The sequence below is a fragment of the Chenopodium album genome, chromosome 12 (assembly GCF_948465745.1).
Source record: "Chenopodium album chromosome 12, dcCheAlbu1.1, whole genome shotgun sequence".
Lineage (NCBI taxonomy): Eukaryota > Viridiplantae > Streptophyta > Magnoliopsida > Caryophyllales > Amaranthaceae > Chenopodium > Chenopodium album.
Genome location: NC_137845.1, coordinates 49275312 through 49298362, shown reverse-complemented (window position 1 = coordinate 49298362; position 23051 = coordinate 49275312). Strand labels below are relative to the sequence as shown.

Below are 23051 nucleotides of genomic sequence, written 5' to 3'. Positions count from 1 at the left end.
TCAAAATTCCCTTTACAGCTTATGTGAATACCACTTCATCAAAGTTTAATACTTGTAGGTTTTTTTTTTTTTTTTTTTTTTTTTTTTTTTTTTTTTTTTTTTTTTTTTTGAGGGAGGGAATACTTGTAGTTTCATTTGGGTTGATATATTCAAATTATACATTGAAAGTTCCTTTTGTATTTTCTCTATGCTTTTGCTAATAACAAAACACCTTTTTTTTTTTTTTCACAATAGCAATAATTTCTAACAATAACTATAGCAATAACTATTACACACACATTTGCTTATACTACAAATTATCAACACTTAGTTCTACTTTATTGGGCTATCGAGCGCATAAAGAATTTAACATCAATTATCAAAACTAAACCCTAACCCAACCTACAACTAAATCGAATTAGTAACACATCTATTATAAATTAAAATTAATAATACTCCATTCGTATTTATTGGGCTATTGCGCGCATTGCGTGCGATGGCTCAACTAGTAATAAATAAAAACAACGATGGTAGAAGTCATTTGAAGATCAAATATATTGTCGGTCAGGGGCGGACTCATGAAGGCACAACCCTGAAACAAAAGGTTGTTCAAAGAGATTTGTTATCTTAAATGTCATATACGTAGTATATAACTGGTCTCTTAAAGTTTTGAATTTTTATTTTTTAAAAAATAAACTACTTATACTTATACTTATATTTGTGCATAATTAATTTTCTATTCATCCAATTTTTTTTTTTTCCTTTAAATGGCTCTCATTTAAGTTGTAGAATATTATAAAATAGTAGAATTTATGATTTTTAAATTATAAAACATATATTCTTATACTTTTATTTTTTTTTTATAACCATACATGGTATCAAACATACCGAAAAATATAAACTACATCTATTCTTAAAGACTTCTTCATTTGATGAAATTCTTCCCATTTTTATTGCACTTTTAATTTCAATGCACATATTTATTTGGTAAGTAATATATTTATGAGTAAAGCAATAATAATTTATATTATATAAAATAATTTCATAGTTTTATATTTTATTTTTATAAATAGTATACCAGTTGCGAATCCAGTATGGATTCAGTGGGTTCAGCTAAACATAGACCCTGTCACTTCACCTCAAAAAATAATATTTAGTAAAATTAATTTCAGTTCAGTTAAAATAAGTTAATTCAGCAAAAATAATTTCAATTCAGAAAAAATTAGTAAAGCTAAAGAAGAAATATAATAGAAAATCAGTAAAAATAATTTCAGTTTAGCAAAAATAATTTCAGTTCAGTAAAAATAATTTAAGTTCAGCAAAAATACTTTCAGTCCAGTAAAAATAAGTTCAGTTCAGCAAAAATAATTTCAGTCCAGTAAAAATAAGTTCAGTTCAGCAAAAACAATTTCAGTCCAGTAAAAATAAGTTCAGTTCAGCAAAAATCAGTAAACTTAAAAAAGAAATATAATAGCAATTTAGTAAAAATAATTTCAGTTTAGGAAAAATAATTTCAGTTTAGCAAAAATAAGGTGATGTGAACGGAGCCTTATAATAGATCTGGGAAAAAAATCGGAATAAATTTTTTTTTAAATAAAAGGGTTAAATAGAAAACATTGCAGTACACTGGTATGCACCCAGTGGTGTAATGGTGGGGGCTTAAAATTTTAAGAAGGTTTGATTTTTAATTTTTTTTGAAGTCGTAAGTTTGTTAGTTATTTGTAAAATTATTGATTGAAAACTTGAGGTTGTAGAATTGAGTGAAGTTTTAATATACCAATATTGTTGAATTGCATCTCAAAATTGTTGATGGAACTTGTAAAATTGTTGATTTAAGCTGTTAATTTGTTGATTAAAGTAGTAAATTTATTGATTGAAGTGGTGAAATTGTTGATTGACGTTGAAAAATTATTAATTGAAATGGATATTGATTAAATGACGTGAAATAGTAAATGTTAATATAAATATATTTTGGCCTTTTTACAGCTTGGAGATGAAAGGTTTAGAATATTTTTGGAAAGATCATGTGTTCAAACCATAAAATCGTCTGCTTTTCTCCTCCCCAAATTTAATTCAGATTGATGTCTCCGATCTGCCTCAATATAAACCTTCAACTCCTCAAATTGACATGTACGGAGTACTATTGTGCACAACTAAATTATCACTTTTCATTGTATGCAATTGGAGGTCTAAACCCATAACGACTAATTCCTAGAACCGCCATTGTAGTATACTAGTATAAATTACCATATACTTCGTGGTTTTTAACCTTATGAATGATAAATACGGAGTAGATACAAAAGTATACTACGAGTATTAACTTATCAAAATCAATGTTTAAAATTTAAAGCTAATTATTAAACGATAATATATACTATAGTTCATTTCTACATTATTTTTCCTTATTGTTTTATGTTAGCCACCCCTAGTTAGAAATCCTGGATCTCCACTGATTGTCGGTAAATAAGTGACATTATATAGTAGCGAACTTCCTGTTTATTACATCTCTCATGAAAGAAACATGATAAATGGCACACTAATTAGCTGCTTACGGAACAAAGATGGTGATAGGGTAGATCAAGAAATTTATCCAATCCATCAACAATATGAGAAACAAGCAATGTTTTTCAAATGACAAAGTCGTAAATAAATGTCTTTCTATTTTACTTTTCATGCCTAAAACCGCTACTTTGAGTTACAAATTGTGTTTCTCATTTTGAGAAACAGGGACGGTCTCAAGGCAAAGGGCAAATCTCATTCTGTGACCCCAAATTGTGTCAAGCAAGGTTTATGAATTGGAGCTTGGATCTTTATCATCTAGGTACTAGTTAGTCTAGATGTGTTGTATGTTCTCCTCTGTGGATCAAAACATTTTCTTTACCAGATATAAATTCGTAGGTTGCCATATTTTAAGTTTTAAGCCACCCCAATTTTTTAAGTTTTATGAATGGTTTTGAACTGGTGGTGTATTTTGAACAATGGTATTAGCCTGTTTAAATAATCCCTATTTTTTGCATCAATTTACTATTGGGCCTCATATCCAGCCCCAGCATCTACTTCAGGCCCAAATAGGCAAATATATCTTAGGCTCATCTTCGTTCCACCACAAAGGTTTGTTTTTCTTTCTTTTCTTCTTTTTTTTTTTTTTTCAATACTTCATATGAAGTACTACGTATTAGTTATTACGAATTGTATTTCCTCCATTCTCTTTTAATTAACACGGTCTCTTTATCATGTTTGTCAACCTATTGCAATAGTTAAATAGTGTGCAGCTAAGGAATCAATTGCATAACAATACAAGGTCAAGGTAAATAATTTACAATTGATTACTTGTACAAGATAGTAGGTGTTAAAATACACTATAATCTAATCAAAGATATGAAAAGATTGCAATGAGGGAAATTGATCAATTCATGATACAACTATTCGTTCTCACAAGCATAAATATTATAATATCAATCTAATATATATATATAAGGAGAGTTTTTTCCCGAGTTTTTAGAGAGCCACGTAGAATTTAATTTTTTCAGCGCTCCATGTAGGATAATAAATTTTATTGGTAGCCAATTAAATACGATATTATTAATTTCTTTTAAAATTAAATAATTTAAATGACATGTAAGCAAAATTGGCGAATGAGATTTTCCAGTTTAAATTAATTAAATATATATATTATTTTTTGCTATCAGAAATTTTATCTAAATATATAACAAATTTTAGCACATAAATATATATACAAAAAATTTATTTAAAAAAATTCAAACAAACCGTGTATCGCACGGGCTTCATCTAGTATCTATAATTTTAGTATTGGCATTATTAACTCCATATTTACCAAAGCTTCTATGCAATTATTATTGGCTAAAGTATTGTTATCATAAACATACATGTTGAAACAAATTTAACAAAAAATCATGAACATGACATTATTTTTTCTCATATACGAATAAACTATCAATGTCAATTATTAAATTTGATGGCAACAGTTATAAATGAGAAAATAAAAGAAAATTTTAAAACAATTTGAGACAAAGGAAATAGAGAAGTATAAATTTATAAAAATCGAGCATAATTCATGTGTCACATTTGAGTTCGAATGGGAATATAAAATAGCTCTTCACATATCGTGATTAATTTTATGGTCATGACTCATGAGTCATGACATGTTAAGTTTAACATTTGCCTTAAATTAAAGCAGAAGTGCAAACCATTTCTACATCATAATCGTGCAAGAAACAAAGATGTTATTGTATTTAAAAATCAACTTGTCTACATTTCTAAGAGAAGACTTCATCAACAACTAATTAATTGCTAAGATATCGTCAAACATAAAATGTATTGCTTCTTCTATAAAGATTTTAGTGTAGAACAACCCAACCAAATACAAATTGCCACAAAAAAGCTCTGAATTGTTCATCTTTACATATATTTGATCGACATGGCTGAGGAAATCTTCGCCGAGGAAGGCAATAAGCAAGTTCGACGAGGCCTTTCGTTACCAGAATCTAGTGTTAAAGACCGCAATATGATTTATAAGCTAAAACTATCGATGAAAAAAAGATTTAGCCCTCAAGATAACACATCAGAAACAACATCCCCTGTCGAGGCAGGGGAGGTGAGGAATTTGCTTGATCGTTTGGTAGAAATCGACAACGAAAGCCGTGTACTTCTTAGCAAGGTGTTTTCATTGCTAGAGAAGGATGAGAATCTGGAAGAGTATGTGAAGAAAAGGATTGAAGATCCAAAAGTTAGTAAAATGTGGCAACTTGTTGAACAAGTCCTTGCTTTCCAAGAAAGTGAATTAAATGTTAAAGATATGATTATGAATGATGATGATGATGTTGATTATTTGAGTGATTATGTTATTAGTGAAAAGGGTATAAAAGAGAAAGACGAACCCGAAACCGAGAAGAAGAATGAACGGTTTAAGGTTAAGAATATTGGGAGTGGTGGTGGTGCTCAAGCTGGTGCTGCCTCTAGTGGTAGTAGTGCTGGTGCTGCATCTACTAAAACTGCTGGATCTACTTCTTCTACTAATAAAACTAAATAAAAGGGAAACGTTGAATTATGTAGTATGGAGTACATTTGGTTTTTGTTACTTTGTTTTGTTTGTATCATGATAATTGTTGTTTGATTTTTTGATTTTTGAAACTATCTTTAAGAATAAAACACCATTTACAAGAGTGACGGGGTTTTTTACTTTGATGTTATCTTGCTTAGTTTTTTTTTTTTTCTCTCTCTCTCTCTCTCTCTCTTCTCTCTCTATTGACCATGGCCTTTTGGGCTATCACCTTATCCAAAGGTCAATTTTGCAAATACTTTGATAAGATAAATGACAAGCATTACTTTTATTTTTTTGACTAAATTAATTTAATGACGCAAATGTTTGTATACTTGATCTATGTTAACTTCAAACATTATTCACATCTTTTAGTTTGAACATCATCAGTTTGTTATACACTTTGCATAAAGAAAAACATAGTCATGTTTGGAAATTAATTTTGTTGGATTCATTTTAATCTATAGTTTTAAAACATCAAAAAAAATTTATTATTATTTTTTAAATAGACAATTAACGATATTAAAGATTAAACAATCTAAATGAAACAACAAAAAAGAAACATAGGAAGAATATGTTTGAAGCACCGTATTAATTGATCAAATACTCATTTATCGTTTAATTAATTTAAAATTAGAAGTATTGCGTATTTTTTTGGTCCAAAAGTTCAAACTCACAAAAGGGATGTATATTTTTCATAGTCTTAAGTACTACCCTCAATACTTAAATCAATTAAAAAAAGAATGAATGAATTCTCATATGGGACGATACATGAAACATATATTCAAGGTTCTTCAACTAGATGCTAAATTAATTCCTGAAAATGTTCAAGATACTATGTCCTTAACCGTAGGATGCTTAGAATTACCATTGCGTCGGTTTTTATTTTATTTTATTTTATTTTACTGCCACATTAGGGTTATGCGATGCCAACGAATGCAATGGTATAGCGTCGCTGCATTATGTTTATTGCGAAGGTTTAAAGGTTCTATTGCAATGGACTTTAGCGTTGCATTAACTCTGAAATGTAGAAATCTATAAATGTTGAAAAATAAAACATCTTTTATTTGCAAGTCTTATAGCCCTTTAGTCCTATTCCTTAATGAGAAATTCCATTTTTTTTGGTGTTCCACCCGCTAATCCGGATTCGAGGATCAGTTCTGTGTGATTAGGTTTTAGTCCCTCCCAATTATTGTTGCGAGGGGATCGAACACGCGGTCCTCCCTACCAAATAAAGCTTCAATCACCACTACACCAACAACTAATTGGTAGAGATTCCAAGTTTCTCAACATATGTTTCTCAAGTGGCAAAGTCGTAAATTAGTGAATTTTTTAAATTACAAATTTAACCTATTTTTGTTTTTCATTTTAACAAACTGGGACGGACGCTTAAAATTAAAATCCATAAACAAAAGGAAAAAAGGCCATTGGTGGTCCAAAGAAAAGCCCATAAGGCTGAAAGTATCCATTTGAAAGCCCACGATTTATCGCAACACATTCACTATTATGCCGACAGTAATTAAAGTAATGATTAATAATCAGCGGCTGCTAATCTATATAATTAAATAAATAATTAAAAGTATGTGACCACACCCCAAACAGTCTTCGTATAATAATGTTGCGTTTGAAAAACCTTTCACAGTTTCAACATAGCGATGTGGTAACCTTCGAAAAGACTGCCAGATACTTATTAATTCTTTTTCCTGCAACGCGGCTGCGGCAACTCCTAGCCTTACAACTGACTGTCAAATGCTATGTAATGTACTAGTCTAAGCCCTTCTCCTACCCCCTTACGCGGCGCGGCAACCCCGCTCTTCCGTGTTCCTTTCATCCTTCTGTCTGCCTGACTTCCATCTAAGTTCATCACAATTAATATTTGTGGAGCTCCTTTGAAAAGAAAAGGCAATATGTAAGGAGGATATGTGCTAATGACACTTTTATTAATAACTATGCAATATTACAAATACATCTTGAATTTGTCAATACTGGTCACCTTTAGTAGGTTGTATACTTGTATTGTTGGTATATGAAATTTGAGATTATAGTTGAAGTTGTTCTATTATTAGACAAGACAGTTTTCAAATGGCTACAATAATATTGTAGCCATTATATTAGATTAAATCTCAACTCTTCATTTATTTTAACTAATACAAACCATTGATTGAGGATTTAAGGTGACTTTTTAAAAAACTGATTACAAAAAAAAGGTTCTTTATACTATTTCATTTGCAATCTTTCCTCCTCATTTTGCTTTTATGGGGCAAAGCTTACAATATAATATACCCCATCGAAGTTGTTATTCTGATTCAGATCTTCAGTAATATATTTAAGTTTTTTTGTTTTTTTTTTCGTTAAAAACTGCCACAACATTTATCTCCATTGCATAATAATTTAGCATAATTCTTTAACATCTAAACCAAGAAAGAAAGATTCCAAAAGAGATATGATTATGGATCAAATTACTATGGAGAAACTGAATCTAAAAAAAAAAAAAAAAATCTAAACAGTCACCTAAAATCAACGGTTTATATTAGTCAAAATAGAAAAAAGGCAGAGTTTTGATCTAATATAATGACCACAATTATATTGTAGCCATTCAAAAGTCATCCAGACAACTAATTCACTAAATTAAAGTTTAGTTGATGAAAATAAATTAAGTTTGTAATCTATTGCTTTATATGACCTTAAAAGATATGTCGATATGTACATCATAACCTATTTATATATAGTTTCATATTGACTTTTTATGATTTATACTCATTAATAATTAAAATATTATTGGTGAAAGCTCCCTGTTGACAAATGTGTGGATGATATTAGGGCACTTTTAACAAAATTGGAAATGGTATTATAGATTGGATCCATATGATTATGTTTACACTTTGTTTGGATTGAAGGAAATGGAGGGAAAGGAAGGGAATAGAAATGGAAGAATGGATGGATAACAAGTGAAGAAAGAAAGGAATTAGAGGTGAGAGAAATGAAGGGATTAAATTGTACTCCGTAAGAAATTGATCTCTCAAACAATGGAGAGATTTGAAAGAAAAAGTCATCTTTCTTCCCTCTCCTCCCTTTCCTTTCCCTTCACACCCGGCCCCTCCCCTCCCTCTTCTTATTTTCTCCTTCCCATTTATCTATCCAAACATACCATTAATCCTATTTGAAAATAAACACAAATATTGGTCAAAGTAGTGTATGTAGATATTGCAAAAGTCGAAATGCTCGTCTCCTACCCCTTACACATAGTGAAAAACTCACTCCTCCTTGTTCCTCCATTATAAAACACAAACATTTGTCAAAGTAGTGTATAAGGAAAATTACTAATATATCATGGGTAATTTTATGTCTAATAGGTGCACAATTTGTAAGTTAGGTTCGTTATAAGTTCAGGAGAGGTAAGTTGTCACATTTTTAATATCTTTGTATGTTGCTACTTTGCTACGAGTACTAGTATAAATTAAGATGTCAATCAGATACTTGATACAAATATATATTTCTACTAATTATTTCCAATTTTTTCGAGTGTTTGATTAAAATGACATTCAAACCATTTATTTTGATTTACTAGTCCTTTGTTAAGCTAGGACATGATAATTACATACAAGCTAGTTTTATTAAGTAATACAATTCACAATTTAAGGGGGGTTTTGACAACCGTACCATTGTATTAGATGAGGTGCTAGGATTAGATCAGACAATTGTTCCATGAAAGAAGTTAACTCATGAAATTGCGAATTGTGATTATAAATATATTGCCGTTAATAGCATCCTCAAAAGAGTACTAAAATCAGTACCCTTTTATGTCCAAGAGAAAAACTTAAGCTAAGCTAACACATTGAACTAACAATCCAAAGAGAGTCTTTTAACAGCTTTAGATGTGATAGAACCCAAAGATCAAAACCTCTATGAAAAAAGGAATCTAGTACATTTGTAAATGATTTTTCACAAGGGGTTTAAATTTGTCTGTCAAATATGTATCAAACATTATACGCAGTTTTCAATATATGACGACCAACAAACACTCAGCTTAGTCAAACAAGTCTGACTAATTGCTTAACAGTTTGACAACTAACACTATGTAATGTAGGACAAAAGTCTATTAGATCATAGACGAGTTACGACATCAACACCTGGTTGTCTTTGTAAGACATGACAAAGTCCTATACAAGGCACTAGAAAGATACATAAGATGCACATTCTCAGTACCTGAAGAAATAGTGAGATCGAGGTGACTGAATAACCTAAGCTAACTACCCATAAGTTAAGTACTGAACAAAAATTCTACCTAGTACCTACATACATCCATTTCAAAATTAACGATCAAATCACGCCCACCAAAATGTATCGATCAAATTAATTTATCCTCACACAAACACACGTTTTTGGACGACAGAATACTGTTTTATTCCATTATATCCCACTATTAGCACACTCTCACACACTTACTCGCACACACAAAAATCCCCCACTATTGTTGTTATAGTGATGGAAACCGTTTTTATATGCATTTCTAAGCACTTATATTACCTTCATTTCCAACACTTGAAAAGCTGGCTTACACCAAACTTGCCCATTTTCACTCCTTCCATCTCTTACAATTACCAGCTAGCCGCAAGCGAGTACGAGTAAGTGCAGTTCATCTTCTTCTGGTTTGCACTTGTGATTAATCCCAGTCTTCAGGAATCACCTCATATATAAATGGCTTCCTCCTCGCCACGATGTTTCCAGGTAACTACTTACCCTTCTCATCATAATAATACTACTTTTTATTATTATTATTACCTTTATTATTATAACTATGCATCATAATAACCAAGATAATAATCATGAATGCTCCAACTCATCCCGCTCTTCCTATAAAGGGGTACGCCGTAGGAAGAGTGGGAAGTGGGTATCAGAAATTCGAGAGCCTAAGAAGCCTACTCGAATTTGGCTTGGGTCTTACCCTACTCAGGAGATGGCTGCCGTGGCCTATGATGTGGCAGCCCTAGCTCTAAAGGGCCCCGGCACCCAACTCAACTTCCCTGACTCCTCCCCTTATCTTCCGGTCCCTCACTCCACCTCTCCAAGGGATATCCAGGCAGCTGCTGCCTCTGCAGCCGCAGCAGCTGGTGCTGCTGCGGATGCATTGAATTCTGAAAGAAGGGCAAACCTAGGTGGTGGTGGTCAAAATGATGGTGGAAGTGATGGAAACAATAGAGGGAAAAGAATTGAGGAATATTTTGTTGATGAAGATTTAATATTTGATATGCCAAATGTGTTGGTGAATATGGCTCAAGGAATGCTCCTTAGCCCTCCTCGATTGGATGTTCCTACTAACTATGTTGATTATGATGATGAAGATATTATTGGCAATTCTTCTGGAAATCACAACCTTTGGAATTATCCATAAAAAATAATCTTCTAAATAATATCCTAAATCACAATAATTATGTTAAGCTCTATGAAAGTAAGATTAAGGGAAGTATTAAACTATTGATAATCAAGTAATAATTATAGTAATGTATTTACGTTTTATGTATTTTAAGTACTTGTATAAATAGTGCTTGTGTACAAATAGTAATTAAAATAAAACTATCTTGCACTACTTTGGATTAGTTATGGAAAGCTAAGAATTTCCTTCAAGTAAGAGGGTTTATTTATTTATTTATTTAATCTTTTATTTATGAGGAAGGTCCCGTTATTATTATCTGTATAAGTTTTATATGTTGAAAATTGAAGGTCAATTTCTGTAAGCTCAAGATATATAAACTAAATTTGTTCTTATTGGGCAAATGTATGTCTAAATTTTCTAAAGTTATGTTCTTTTTGGGTAATATGTAACTGTATGTTATTTGTTAGCTAGGTGAGTGGTAGCTTTCTCATTAGTATATTAAGTCTTAAAATTACTCTATCAATTGATTATGTTTTAATTAGTAGGATAATTGTCATTACAAAGTTTAAGATTACACTATTTTGTTTTCAGTTACACCACTTAGAGAAGGTGTACCTAATGTTTGATTAGTTAGTAGGGTAATTTTCATTAGAAAGATTGAGGATGCCTATACGTAGCACTACTAGCTATCTTGTTTCCGGTTACACCTAAAGTTAAATGTACTCTTAAAGCGAAAATATATATATATATAGGTACACGTACACCCAACTATAATACATGTAATTGCAAATTAAAAGATACTAATAATTGGTTTTGATAGTATATAATTTGACTTTTAAAAAAAGTTTTATAAGTATGTTTAACTTGCTTCTTTTAGAAGATACTTTATCAGTTTTCTTCCGATTCCCTTTATCTCATGTTTATTTCGAATGTATTAAAAAAACAAAAGGAATATATTAGAAGTTGGTAGTTGATGTCCTCTTTTAGTAGTTGATAGAGATGGCTTGATTTAAATGGGGCAAAGTATTGATAGGCTCTTATATAATTGGTAAGACAGTCAGCATCCTGAGCATCATCATGGATAAATTGATGGTTGAAATTTGGAAAAGGTGGATAATAGATGTTTCAAGTGTTGAAAATTTGTTACAGTATGGTAGGTACACAGCCGGGGAAGAAACGAACAACTGCCACAGGAAATGCTTAAAAATAAAAGGGAGTACATGGACAACGGAAAATAATTTAGGCATTCCTTACAAGAATAGCATAGAAATTTGTGTTCTCACAATATTACGCCTATTTTTCTTTTTTACATACCCTATTATGAATTTTAAGGTACATTAAGTGGTAATTTTTATGAATTTTATGGTACATATCTTGAAAATTCAAGACTTAAATTCACACTCATACACACTGTTTTTGTCTATATACACATAAAAAACACAATGTTTTGATAAAGAATTTTTTTTTTTTTTAAAAAAACAACTTTTTAGGGCTTGTTTGGCATCATTTTTAGTTTTCAATTTCTTGTTTTTTTAAAAACCAAAAATAAAAACAAGAAAAAGGTGTTTCCACAGCAATGCCAAACGAAAGTTTTTATACACATTAATAATTTGATTTATATTATAAAAAGAAATTGTAAAGTGTAAAACTAAAAAAAAAAAAAAGTACACTTCACAATTTTAATCTTAATTATGTTAAGTAAATTTAAACAAAAAAAAAAAAAAAAAAAAAAAAAAAAAATCCTAATCTGTATGTTGTTTATGGTCTATGGATATTAAATTATCCTACTTTTTTGTTGTTGTTTGTTGTACATTAATATTTGTTACTCCCTCTGTCTTTTTATTATATATCTATTTCTCATTTTGCATTGAATTAAGAAAGTTAAATATTTAAAACTGATAATTAGGAGTATAAATATGCATGTAGGGTTAGATATAGATAGAAAGAAAGGAAAAGGGGTTGGGAATAAGGAGAGAGAAAGTATTGGGAATTAATGTCAAAGTAAAAAAATAAAAAAAAAATCATCAAAAAGAGAATAATATTGTAAAAAAGTACAATCTATAAATAGAAACAAACACTTAAATTTGATGACCCAAAAAAGAAATATAGGCATGTAATAAAAGGATGTAGGGAGTATAATATAGCCTATATATGTATTATATAAACAAAGATATCCTATTGAGTATAATCTGTTAAAAGGAAAAATTACTTCATAGTACATATTTTAAAGAAATCTAAAATGAGATTGAAAAATGAAGATCTAAATTTAATAGAATCTTAAGGGGTCTTAACAAGATTGTAATTTTTTTTTTTTTAATAATTTAATCTAAAACTTGATGTGGCATAAGATAAAAGTAATTTTACGAAAAGATAAGGCTAATCTTGCTCAAAATAAAGTAGCCAAAATTAATACCTAGAGTTAATAAAAAAAAACTTACCTACAATCTATTATATATATAAAAGGTAGTTTTTTCCCGAGTTTTTAGAGAGACACCTAGGATTTAATTTTGTTAGCGTGCCATGTAAGATTATAAATATTATGTTAGTTGTTGCCAATTAAATAAGAGAATTAATTTCTTATAATTCAAATGCACGTAACTAAATTGGCGAATGAGATTTTTAAATTTAAATTAATTAAATATAAAATATTATCTTTTGATATTAGGAATTTTATCTAAATATATAACAAATTTTAGCACAAAAAAAATATATATATAATTCAAACAAACCGTGCATCGCACGGGTTTCATCTAATTTCTAATAAAGTTACTCTCTTTAGAAGAAGGGCCTGTTCACATATACTTAATTTCAGTTCAGTTTAGTTTAGCTCTAATCAGTTCAGTTCGGTTCAGTTCCGCTCCAATCAGTTCAGTTCAGCTTCTAATTTCCCTCTCTCATAAAATATTCAGTTCAGCTTAGTTCAGTTCAATTCAGTTCAGTTCAGTTCAGTTCCAATCAGTTCAGTTCAGTTCAGTTCAGCTCCAATCAGTTCAGTTCAGCTCAGCTCAGTAAATGTGAACAGGCCCGAATTTTACGTGGTAGACTTTTTATTGTTTAACTAGATTAATCCCGTGCGATGCACGGTTTTAAAATAAAAAATGAATTATAGACTTTTAACACGTATTGAAAGAAAATAACTTCCTCATTTTTCCTAACTAATTTCTAATTAAATATAAATATACAATTCTCGAAAGTGCATAATTTTCATATTTAATTAAGAAATTTCAATTAAATTATATTATTACCTATTGTTAACAACTCATAAATAATTAAATAACATAATATGTGTAGAAAACCCAAAATTTAAAATTTAAAAATTTCAAATGGAATAGATTTTCAAAACTATGTTAAATAGGGTAGCTTAAAAAGGAAAAAAAATATATGACATCATCTTTGCATTTTAGAGGGAAAAAATTAAATAAAAAAGTGACACGTAGGAATGATGACATCAACGGTTATTATTTTAGTACATATATATAGAGGATATCAAATCAGCCTTTACAAAAATACAAATTTTCATATGTGGCCCAGTCATATTTTTTTTTTTTAGTATTTTTTTTATTTTTTATTTTGGTCCCCCACCCTCTAGCTCACTCTCTCTCTCCTCAACTCTGAAGAAAATCAATTCGGTCTTTGTTCCACTTTTGCCGATTTATGTCACCGTCATTGTTGTCATCTTCGTCGTCATCGAACCTACAAATTCGATATTCAGGTACCACTCAATTTATCTCTCTCGTCGAATTGCGCTAAACTTTGCAATTATATATGTAAATTTCAACAAATTAATGATGGGTGTATAATTTTTTTTGGTGATTTAATGAATTTGAGGTACAAATTGAAGATGACGCGAGAAAAGGTTGAAAATGGAAAAAGAAGAAGATCCATTGAAATACAAATTAGAGGTAGAAATTGGTCATTAAAAATTCGAGGTAGAAATTCGTCATTGTCTTAGTTGGCGGCTCGGCGCCATTATAGTAGCTTCGAAGGAAATCCATTGAAGAAGAAGAAAATGAGTTACTCAGTCAGTCAAGGGTTACTAGGTCAGTCAAATGTTACTCGATTGGTTAGGGGTTACTCGGTCGGTCAAAGATTACTTAGTCAGGGGTCACTCGGTCGGTCAAGGGTTACTCGGTCGATCAGGGGTTACTTGATCGGTTAGGGATTATTGATCGGTTGATTAGGGGTTACTCGGTTGGTCAAGGTTTACTTGGTCAAGGGTCACTCGGTCGGTCAAGGATTACTTGGTCATGGGTTAATTACCTTGGTCAAGGGTTACTCTTGTGTTAGCGGCCACACACAAAAGTTGTTGTTATTAGTTGTACTGGATTGATAGTTATTTTCATTTACAATAATTTAATTTGGGGGTAACTTTTACTATAATACTCTTTTTATTTATTTTTTACATTACAATATTATTTCGTAGAAAAGGGGAAAAAAATCAACTTTTTTTTTTTTTTTAATAACTTTTAGGAAAATTGTCATTGGTACATCTTTGGTATTGGCTTTTTCCAATCATACACCCTTATCTTTTTGTATTACCATTGGTAAACCTGTAGTTAAGTCTTTTTTCCAACCGTGACTAAAACTATTAATAACTATCAAATTAAGTTGCCTAGTTAAAGTTAAGACTATAATAGCCCTATTAAACATTTAATGTCTCGATTTGCGTATTGAAAATTATTCGATTAAGGTTTTGGGAAAATTTTAGCCCTTATGGGAAGGGTCCAAATTGACCTTGAAACTAGCAAAAAAATAACGCAAATGTCTCGTATGCGTGTCAAGAAATGTCCCGATTTGTATGTCGGTATTTTTTCGTGCTAATAATTGTTCAGTTATGGTTTTAGGGTCATTTTGGCCTTTTATGGTTCTAAGGGCATGTTCACATTTACTTAATTTCAGTTCAATTCAGTTTAGTTCAGTTCAATTCAGTTCCAATCAGTTCATTTCAGCTCCTAATTTCCTTCTCTCATAAAATATTCATTTCAGCTCAGTTCAGTTTAGTTCAATTCAGCTCCAATCAGTTCAGTTCAGTTCAGCTCAATTCAATAAATGTGAACAAGCCCTGAATCGAGCTCAGAATTGGGAAAAAAAATTACGAATAATGCCTTGTTTTACGTGTACTGTTATTATATGTCTGATGAAAGAATTAAGTGTTTTAATTTAGAAAGCTTTTTCTAGACGCTGTAATTTTTCAACAAGCTATTGAAGAATTTGGAATGTTTTCTTTCAAGTCAAGAGCATATAAGGCTAGAGAAACTTATGTTGTAGAAGCACCTTAATGAATCGTACTCGTTTATCAAGCCAAACTGATACAACCCGAAATCGAGAACAATCCAAACCGAGTACTTTCGAACCTGATAGCAACCCGACTCATTGTAAACCGAAACCACTTAAACCCAACAAAAACCCGATAAACCCAAATCGTTTACAACCTGTAACTGGTTAGGACCAAACCGTTTATAACCCGTAATAAGTTATGACCGAACCGTTTACAACCCGTAACTGGTTATAACCAAACTGTTTATAACCCGTAAGTCCGTAACCCGTTATGACTGTAGAGTTTTTTTTTTTTTTTTTTTTTGGGTATATTTTATCGATAGTAAAACAAAAGGGTTTAATTTAAATTACGAAGTATTTATATTGAATAGATTAAGAATTTTGATGTCATTAAAACTCTTATACTAAAATATTATCGTCCTTTTACGAGTAATGGCTTATGGAATAGTATATTGTATTAAAGATTTGTTATTATTATTTGAACCTGAAATCATTATAACAAAAAGGACATAAAGCGAAACAACTAATTAATACTCTGTATGATCTACTGGAATAACTAATTAAAGAATGTTGAGGATATACTAGAAGATATACGTTAACAAAACCCGTTTAAAACTGGTAAAATCAGTTGTCAAACCGACTGAGTTCAACTCGAACTGATTATGACCTGAACCGATTACAACCCGATTCGATTAGGACCCGATTTTGACCCAAAACCCGCTTTAAACTGACAAACCTCATTTTTAAACCGACTGAATTTAACCCGAACCGATTATGACCCGAACCAATTATAAACTGGCCCGATTAGAACCTGACTCGAAAAGAAACTGTAATAAAAATAAACCAAACCGATCCGACCCAAAATTATTTAAAATCGACCTAAACTGACCTGATAATAATTTCAACCCGTTACAAATTAAAAACTGATAAACGAAACCGCAAACCCGATTGACACCCCTAATTCTTCCATTTCAATCAAATCACAAGTTCTCGATAAATATATTCCCCCCCATTATTAATCAATCCACTCATCCACAAATTAATAATTTACCTAATCAATTCCCATAATATCTTCCTATGAATCCGTTTGTTTCGTTCACTCATCATTTAATTGATGGGTATAAAATTACATACATTAGTGTTAAGATAGAATATATCTTAATATATGATAGGAAAATAGATATATATTGTGATCTTGTTAATATTATCTTGTGAGGAAAATTATTCCCCAAGGCATACACTTGTATAAATATTTGTTACGTTGAATGATAAGATTGAGAATTTGTGCCTAATTTGACATGGTATCAAGAGCCAATTCTAAAAACCCTAAATAAATTATTTTTTTTCTGTGAGATCAATTTGTGAAATATGAGTGCAAAACCTCCGATTGACTTACTATATTACCTAGGGTCGAGTGATAGTCCCGGTAATGTGATCACGCCAATTCAATTGTGTGGTGAGAATTATGAAGAATGGTCACAAGCTATTCGAAGAGCTTTGATGGCCAAGCGGAAATTTGGTTTCGTAGATGGAACCATTACCAAATCGACTGAGCCGAATTCAAAGGTGGAAGATTGGATTGCTGTGCAATCTATGTTGGTCTCATGGATCACTAATACCCTTGATCCGAAGGTGCGATCGACAATTGGTGATTATGATGATGCTAGTGTTCTTTGGATGAATTTAAAGAACAGGTTCTGTGTAGTCAGTGGTACTCGTGTGTGCCAATTGAAGACATCTCTTGATGAATGCAAGCAGAGTTCGACCGAGTCGGTGGCAGATTATTTTGGCAGACTCTCAAAGGTGTGGAAGGAGCTTCTCACTTTTATACGTGTACCTAAGTGTGCATGTGGGAAGTGCTCCTGTAATATTGTGGCACAAGTTGAGGAGATTAGAGACGTAGACTATCTTCACTATTTTCTAATCGGGTTACATGATCATTATGCATCAATCCGGGCTCATCTTCTTGCGCAAACACCTCTTCCTTCAGTGGACATGGCTTATCAAAATGTTGTGATGACTGAACGACTCCGTGATGGTGCGTCCAAAGAAAATAAGGACACTGTGAGTGCGTTTAGGTTGGATGCAAAGTCGAAGCAAAAATATGCTGATAAAAGTGATAAATTTTGTACTCACTGCAATAGAGAAGGACATGACGAGGAGGGGTGTTTTCAGATTCATGGCTATCCCGAATGGTGGGGTGATAGGGGTCGTGGTGGACGTGGCCCTGGGCGTGGTGACAGCCGTGGTGGGGGACGTGGTAGTGGCGGCCGTGGGTCACGCAGCAACAGCAGTGGCTCGACAAATGCTACTCCCTCGGCTTCGCAGTCCTCTGTTCGTGCAAATAAAGTTGCTGGAGGATCTAATGGTGGACAACAATCGAAGAATGCTTTGGGTGATGATGCAGCAAGTTTGGTGGGCGTGAATGCAGCACAAATTCAACAAATTTTGGATACATTAAATCCAAAAAATAGACAATTGCATGGTAAGACCAATACTATACCCTGGATAGTAGACACAGGAGCATCAAATCACGTAACATGTGAGTTTTCGATGCTTAAAGATGTGAAGCGAGTTCAAAATTGTCCCGTAGGCTTGCCGGATGGAAAGTCGGCAAATGCGGATCAATTGGGAATAGTGATATTGCTGGGAGGATTACGCCTTGATAATGTTTTATACATGCCTCAATTAAATCTGCAATTTAATATCTGTAACTCAATTGAGTGATGAGTCTAAATGTGTGATGCAATTTACTAACAAAATTTGTGTGATACATGACCAACAGACGAGGAGGGTGATTGGTGTGGCTGAACGTGAAGATGGACTGTACCTTTTCCGTGGTGTTCCTCAAGTGAAGGTGCTAGCAGTGGATGGAGAGTCTTCGTTTGATTTATGGCATCAACGGATGGGTCACCCTTCAGAGACAGTGTTGAAGATGATTCTAATTGTGAGTAGTTCTTCTAGGAGAAATAATAATAAAGCATGTGATGTTTGTCCTCGTGCTAAACAATCTAGATGTAGTTTTCCCGTTAGTGAGAATAATGCAAGTCGTATTTTTGAACTTATTCATATAGATTTGTGGGGTTCGTATAAAACACCTTCTACTTGTGGGGCACATTATTTTTTAACCATAGTTGATGATTTTTCTAGAGGAGTTTGGATTTATTTATTGAAAAATAAAACCGATGTTGAAAAAATGTTCTTGAATTTTATGGCTATGATTAAACGACAATTTAATCAAGAGGTTAAAATTGTTAGGAGTGATAATGGAACGGAGTTTAACTCCTTGCGTGATTATTTTTGTACAAGTGGCATAATATTTGAGACATCGTGTGTGGGAACACCACAACAAAATGGGAGAGTTGAGAGAAAACATCAACATATTTTAAATGTGGCTAGAGCTCTGAGATTTCAAGGTAATTTGCCTATAAAATTTTGGGGAGAGTGTGTTTTATCGGCTTGTCATTTGATTAATAGAACTCCAACACCTTTGCTTGGAAATAAAACCCCGTTTGAGGTTTTGTTTAATAAACCACCATCATATGATTATCTCCGTGTTTTTTATTGTTTGTGTTATGCGCATAATCAAAAGAGTAAGGGCGATAAGTTTGCGAGTCGTAGTCGAAAATGTGTGTTTTTGGGGTATCCATTTGGAAAGAAAGGTCGGAGGGTGTTTGATTTAGAATTCGATGAAATTTTTGTTTCTAGAGATGTGAGGTTTTTTGAGAATATTTTCCCTTTTATTACTCCTATGGGTGAGTGTACGACTCGGGAAAATCATTTGGTGGATGGTTATGGCAGTGATGATGAATGGTTGTATAGGGAGAGAGATGTGAGTGGTAGAGAGGAGCCACATACGGAGAATTCCGCAGCTAGGCCGCGGCTTGATGGGGGAAACCGCAGCCCACCTGCGGAGGGGTCTGCTGCCACCCCTGCTCCTGCTGTTCAGCACCACGCAGAAGAGCAGGAATAGCAGGGGGCTGGTCTGGGCAGCCAGCAGCAGCTGGGTGAGGCGCGCCAGCTCGGTGCGGGTACGGAGGCTACGTGTGGGCAGCAGCCACATCAAACCCATGATGATGCTAGGGGACGTGAGAAAGGCAGTGAGGGTGAGGAGTTGGGAAAAGGAAAGAGACCGAAAATACCATCGATAAAATTGCGTGATTATGTTACTCACACAATACGGAAAAACAGTCCATCTAACACGGCTACATCTACATCATCTCCCTCAGGTACTCCTTATCCCCTCACATATTTTGTTGATTGCTCACAATTTTCTGAAAAACATAAAAAGTACATTGCAACTATTACAGCAAGACATGAGCCTAAAAATTTTAAAGAGGCTATGAAGCATGCAGGGTGGAGGAGATGCCATGGCTGCTAAGATTAAAGCTCTAGAAGAGCAAGGCACGTGGGTCCTTGAAAAGCTTCCTCCCGGGAAGAAAGCTCTAGGGAGCAAGTGGGTGTATACAGAGAAGAGAGATGAACATGGCAATCTGCAGCGTTTGAAGGCGAGATTGGTGATTCTGGGCAATCATCAAGTTGAAGGTATAGATTATAATGAAACCTTTGCTCCCGTAGCAAATATGGCGACGGTTATAACTTTTCTGGCAGTTGCAGCTGTGAAAAATTGGGAGGTGCATCAGATGGATGTACACAATGCATTCTTACATGGAGATCTAGATGAAGAAATATACATGAAAATTCCTCCTGGTTTCAATAAAAACAATTCTGATTATGTGTACAGAATGAAGAAATCGTTGTATGGTCTGAAGCAGGCTCCTCGCTATTGGTTTGCTAAATTGACTGCAGCTTTGAAGACATATGGATTTAAACAATCCTATGGAGATTATTCTTTGTTCACTTTGCACAAAGATAATTTACAGTTGAACGTATTGATCTATGTTGATGATTTGATTGTTGCAGGAAATGATACAAATGCTTTGTCAAAATTCAAGGCATATTTGGGGAATTGTTTTAAAATGAAAGATTTGGGAGTGTTGAAGTACTTCCTAGGTCTTGAGGTAGCCCGAAGCAAACAGGGATTTTATATTTGTCAGCGGAAATATTCCCTTGACATTATTTTAGAAACTGGATTATTGGGTGCTAAACCTGCTGACTTTCCGATGGAACAAAATCACAAGTTGGCCCTCGCAGAAGGGAAGTTGTTAGAAGATGTCGAGAAGTATAGGAGGCTAGTTGGCCGCCTAATTTATTTATCAGTGACTCGGCCAGATCTTGTGTATTCTGTTCATATTTTGTCTCAGTTTATGCAAAGTCTGAGAGAAGAACACTGGGAAGCTGCCCTTCGTGTAGTTCGATATTTGAAGAAGAATCTGGGTCAAGGGATAGTTCTTCGTTCTGATAGTGCATTAAAGCTGGAAGGGTGGTGTGACTCTGATTGGGCGAGTTGTCCTTTGACTAGAAGGTCGTTGACAGGGTGGTTTGTGTTACTTGGATTTTCCCCGGTGTCCTGGAAAACTAAAAAGCAACCAACGGTGTCAAAATCATCTTCGGAAGCAGAGTATAGGGCAATGGCTGCTGTGACTTGTCTATTAAAATGGTTGAAACAAATTTTACGGGATTTGGCTGTGCAACATTCGCAGGGTATGGATTTATTTTGTGATAGTCAGTCGGCTTTGTACATTGCTCAAAATCCCGTATTCCATGAGAGAACAAAACATATTGAAGTTGATATGCATATTGTGAGAGATGCGATCAAAGATGGAATGATTTCTCCTTCTTATGTACCTACTAAGGTGCAATTGGCAGACATATTTACGAAGGCATTGGGAAAAGCTCAGTTCGAGTTTCTGCTTGGCGAGTTGGGCGTTCGAGATCTCCATGCTCCAACTTGAGGGGGGATGTTAAGATAGAATATATCTTAATATATGATAGGAAAGTAGATATATATTGTGATCTTGTTAATATTATCTTGTGAGGAAAATTATTCCCCAAGGCATACACTTGTATAAATATTTGTTACGTTGAATGAGAAGATTGAGAATTTGTGCCTAATTTGACAATTAGAAATTTTTCTTTTTTTTTTATTTTCCAATTTTGTATCTTTTAATTAAAATTATTCTTCTTTATCATCGAAAACCCACATTCATAATCGTCGTGAAACGTCATCGACTATCCCCACGATCAACCACGAGAATCAACATCACCTTTGTATCGACTTTGCTCCAATTTCCTTATTCATAATTTTTTTTCTCATACAAAAGTGTTTATATTTTTTACATGTATTTTATTATATGCAAGATTTTTCACTCTAAGGCTTTATTTGGTTCAATATTAGTAAAAGAAAAAAAGAGAAAGGATGGGAAGGGAAAAGAAAGGAAAAGAAGAGAAAAAAAGGTGATTTTATTTTCCAATGTTTGGTTAATGAAAGAAAATGAAGGGAAGAGAAAGGAAATTACTTTTATTTTTCTCTTTCTAGTCAAATTCCTCCAATTTTGGGAGGAAAGAAAAGCCAAAATTTTGTTAAGAGACTTTCCTTCGACTTCCCTTTCCTTTCCTTTAGATTTTTATGTCATTTATTCAACCAAACATGGGAATATGATTAAAAGAATTTCCTTTCTTTTCTTTTTCATCCAAATCCCTTCAACCAAAAAGGGCCTAAATTTTATCTTTGTTGACTTTAGTAAGATTCTATTTGTAGTTTTTTCTTTTAAAAGTGTATTTTTTCGGTCTTTTTGATATTTTAAGTTAATCGAACTAACTTTATTTAACTCATTAAATTTGAAAAATTTTGTCAATAATAAGTAAATATTTGCTCGATGTTTTCAAAATAAGCAAACCTTTTGATTAACCCAGACTAAGTTGATCTTTATGGGGTATTTTCTCAAAATAAGTCATGACCGATTTCTTTTAAGTGTAACCGGTTGTTTGGGTTGCTTATGCCAGATGTCATTGTGTGGTTGATCAATTTGTAAAAATTTAATTAAAATGTATTATTTGAATTAATTTTTAAAATTTTGTAAAAAAATTTTTATTTAAAAAAAAAAACCCCTTAATTTTTAGATACCCCCGAGGATGTGGTTTGTGCGGTGGCTGGCAGGGATGGGGGTGGAGCGCTGGTATGCGGTGGATTTTTTTATTTTTCATTTTTTAATACAATTTAATTAATCATCAAATATAAAATAAGAGAAAAATTAATTAGAATTAGGAAAAAAAGTGACCTATTTGGTAGGTTGTAGGTCATCTGACTTATTTAAAGAAAATACCAATAAAGGTTAACTTACTCTGGGTTAATCAAAAGGTTTGCTTATTTTGGGAAGACCGAGCAAAGGTCTGCCTATTTTTGACAAATTTTCCTTAAATTTGGGTACTTAGCCTTTTTTTATTTTATTTGTGTGTGTG

General features: G+C 32.7%; 1 protein-coding gene and 1 pseudogene across 1 annotated transcript; both read left to right on the top strand.

Annotated features, from left to right (window-relative positions):
- Window positions 1–9815: 9815 nt before the first annotated feature.
- LOC145572505 (ethylene-responsive transcription factor ERF024 pseudogene) lies at window positions 9816–10430 on the top strand (annotated as a pseudogene).
- A 6627-nt stretch (window positions 10431–17057) lies between these two features.
- Window positions 17058–19662, top strand: LOC145571261 (uncharacterized). The gene is made up of 3 exons (XM_081630328.1): window positions 17058–18359; window positions 18475–18717; window positions 19282–19662. The coding sequence occupies exons 1-3, from the start codon at window positions 17058–17060 to the stop codon at window positions 19660–19662; spliced, it is 1926 nt and encodes a 641-aa protein (XP_081486454.1).
- Window positions 19663–23051: the final 3389 nt, after the last annotated feature.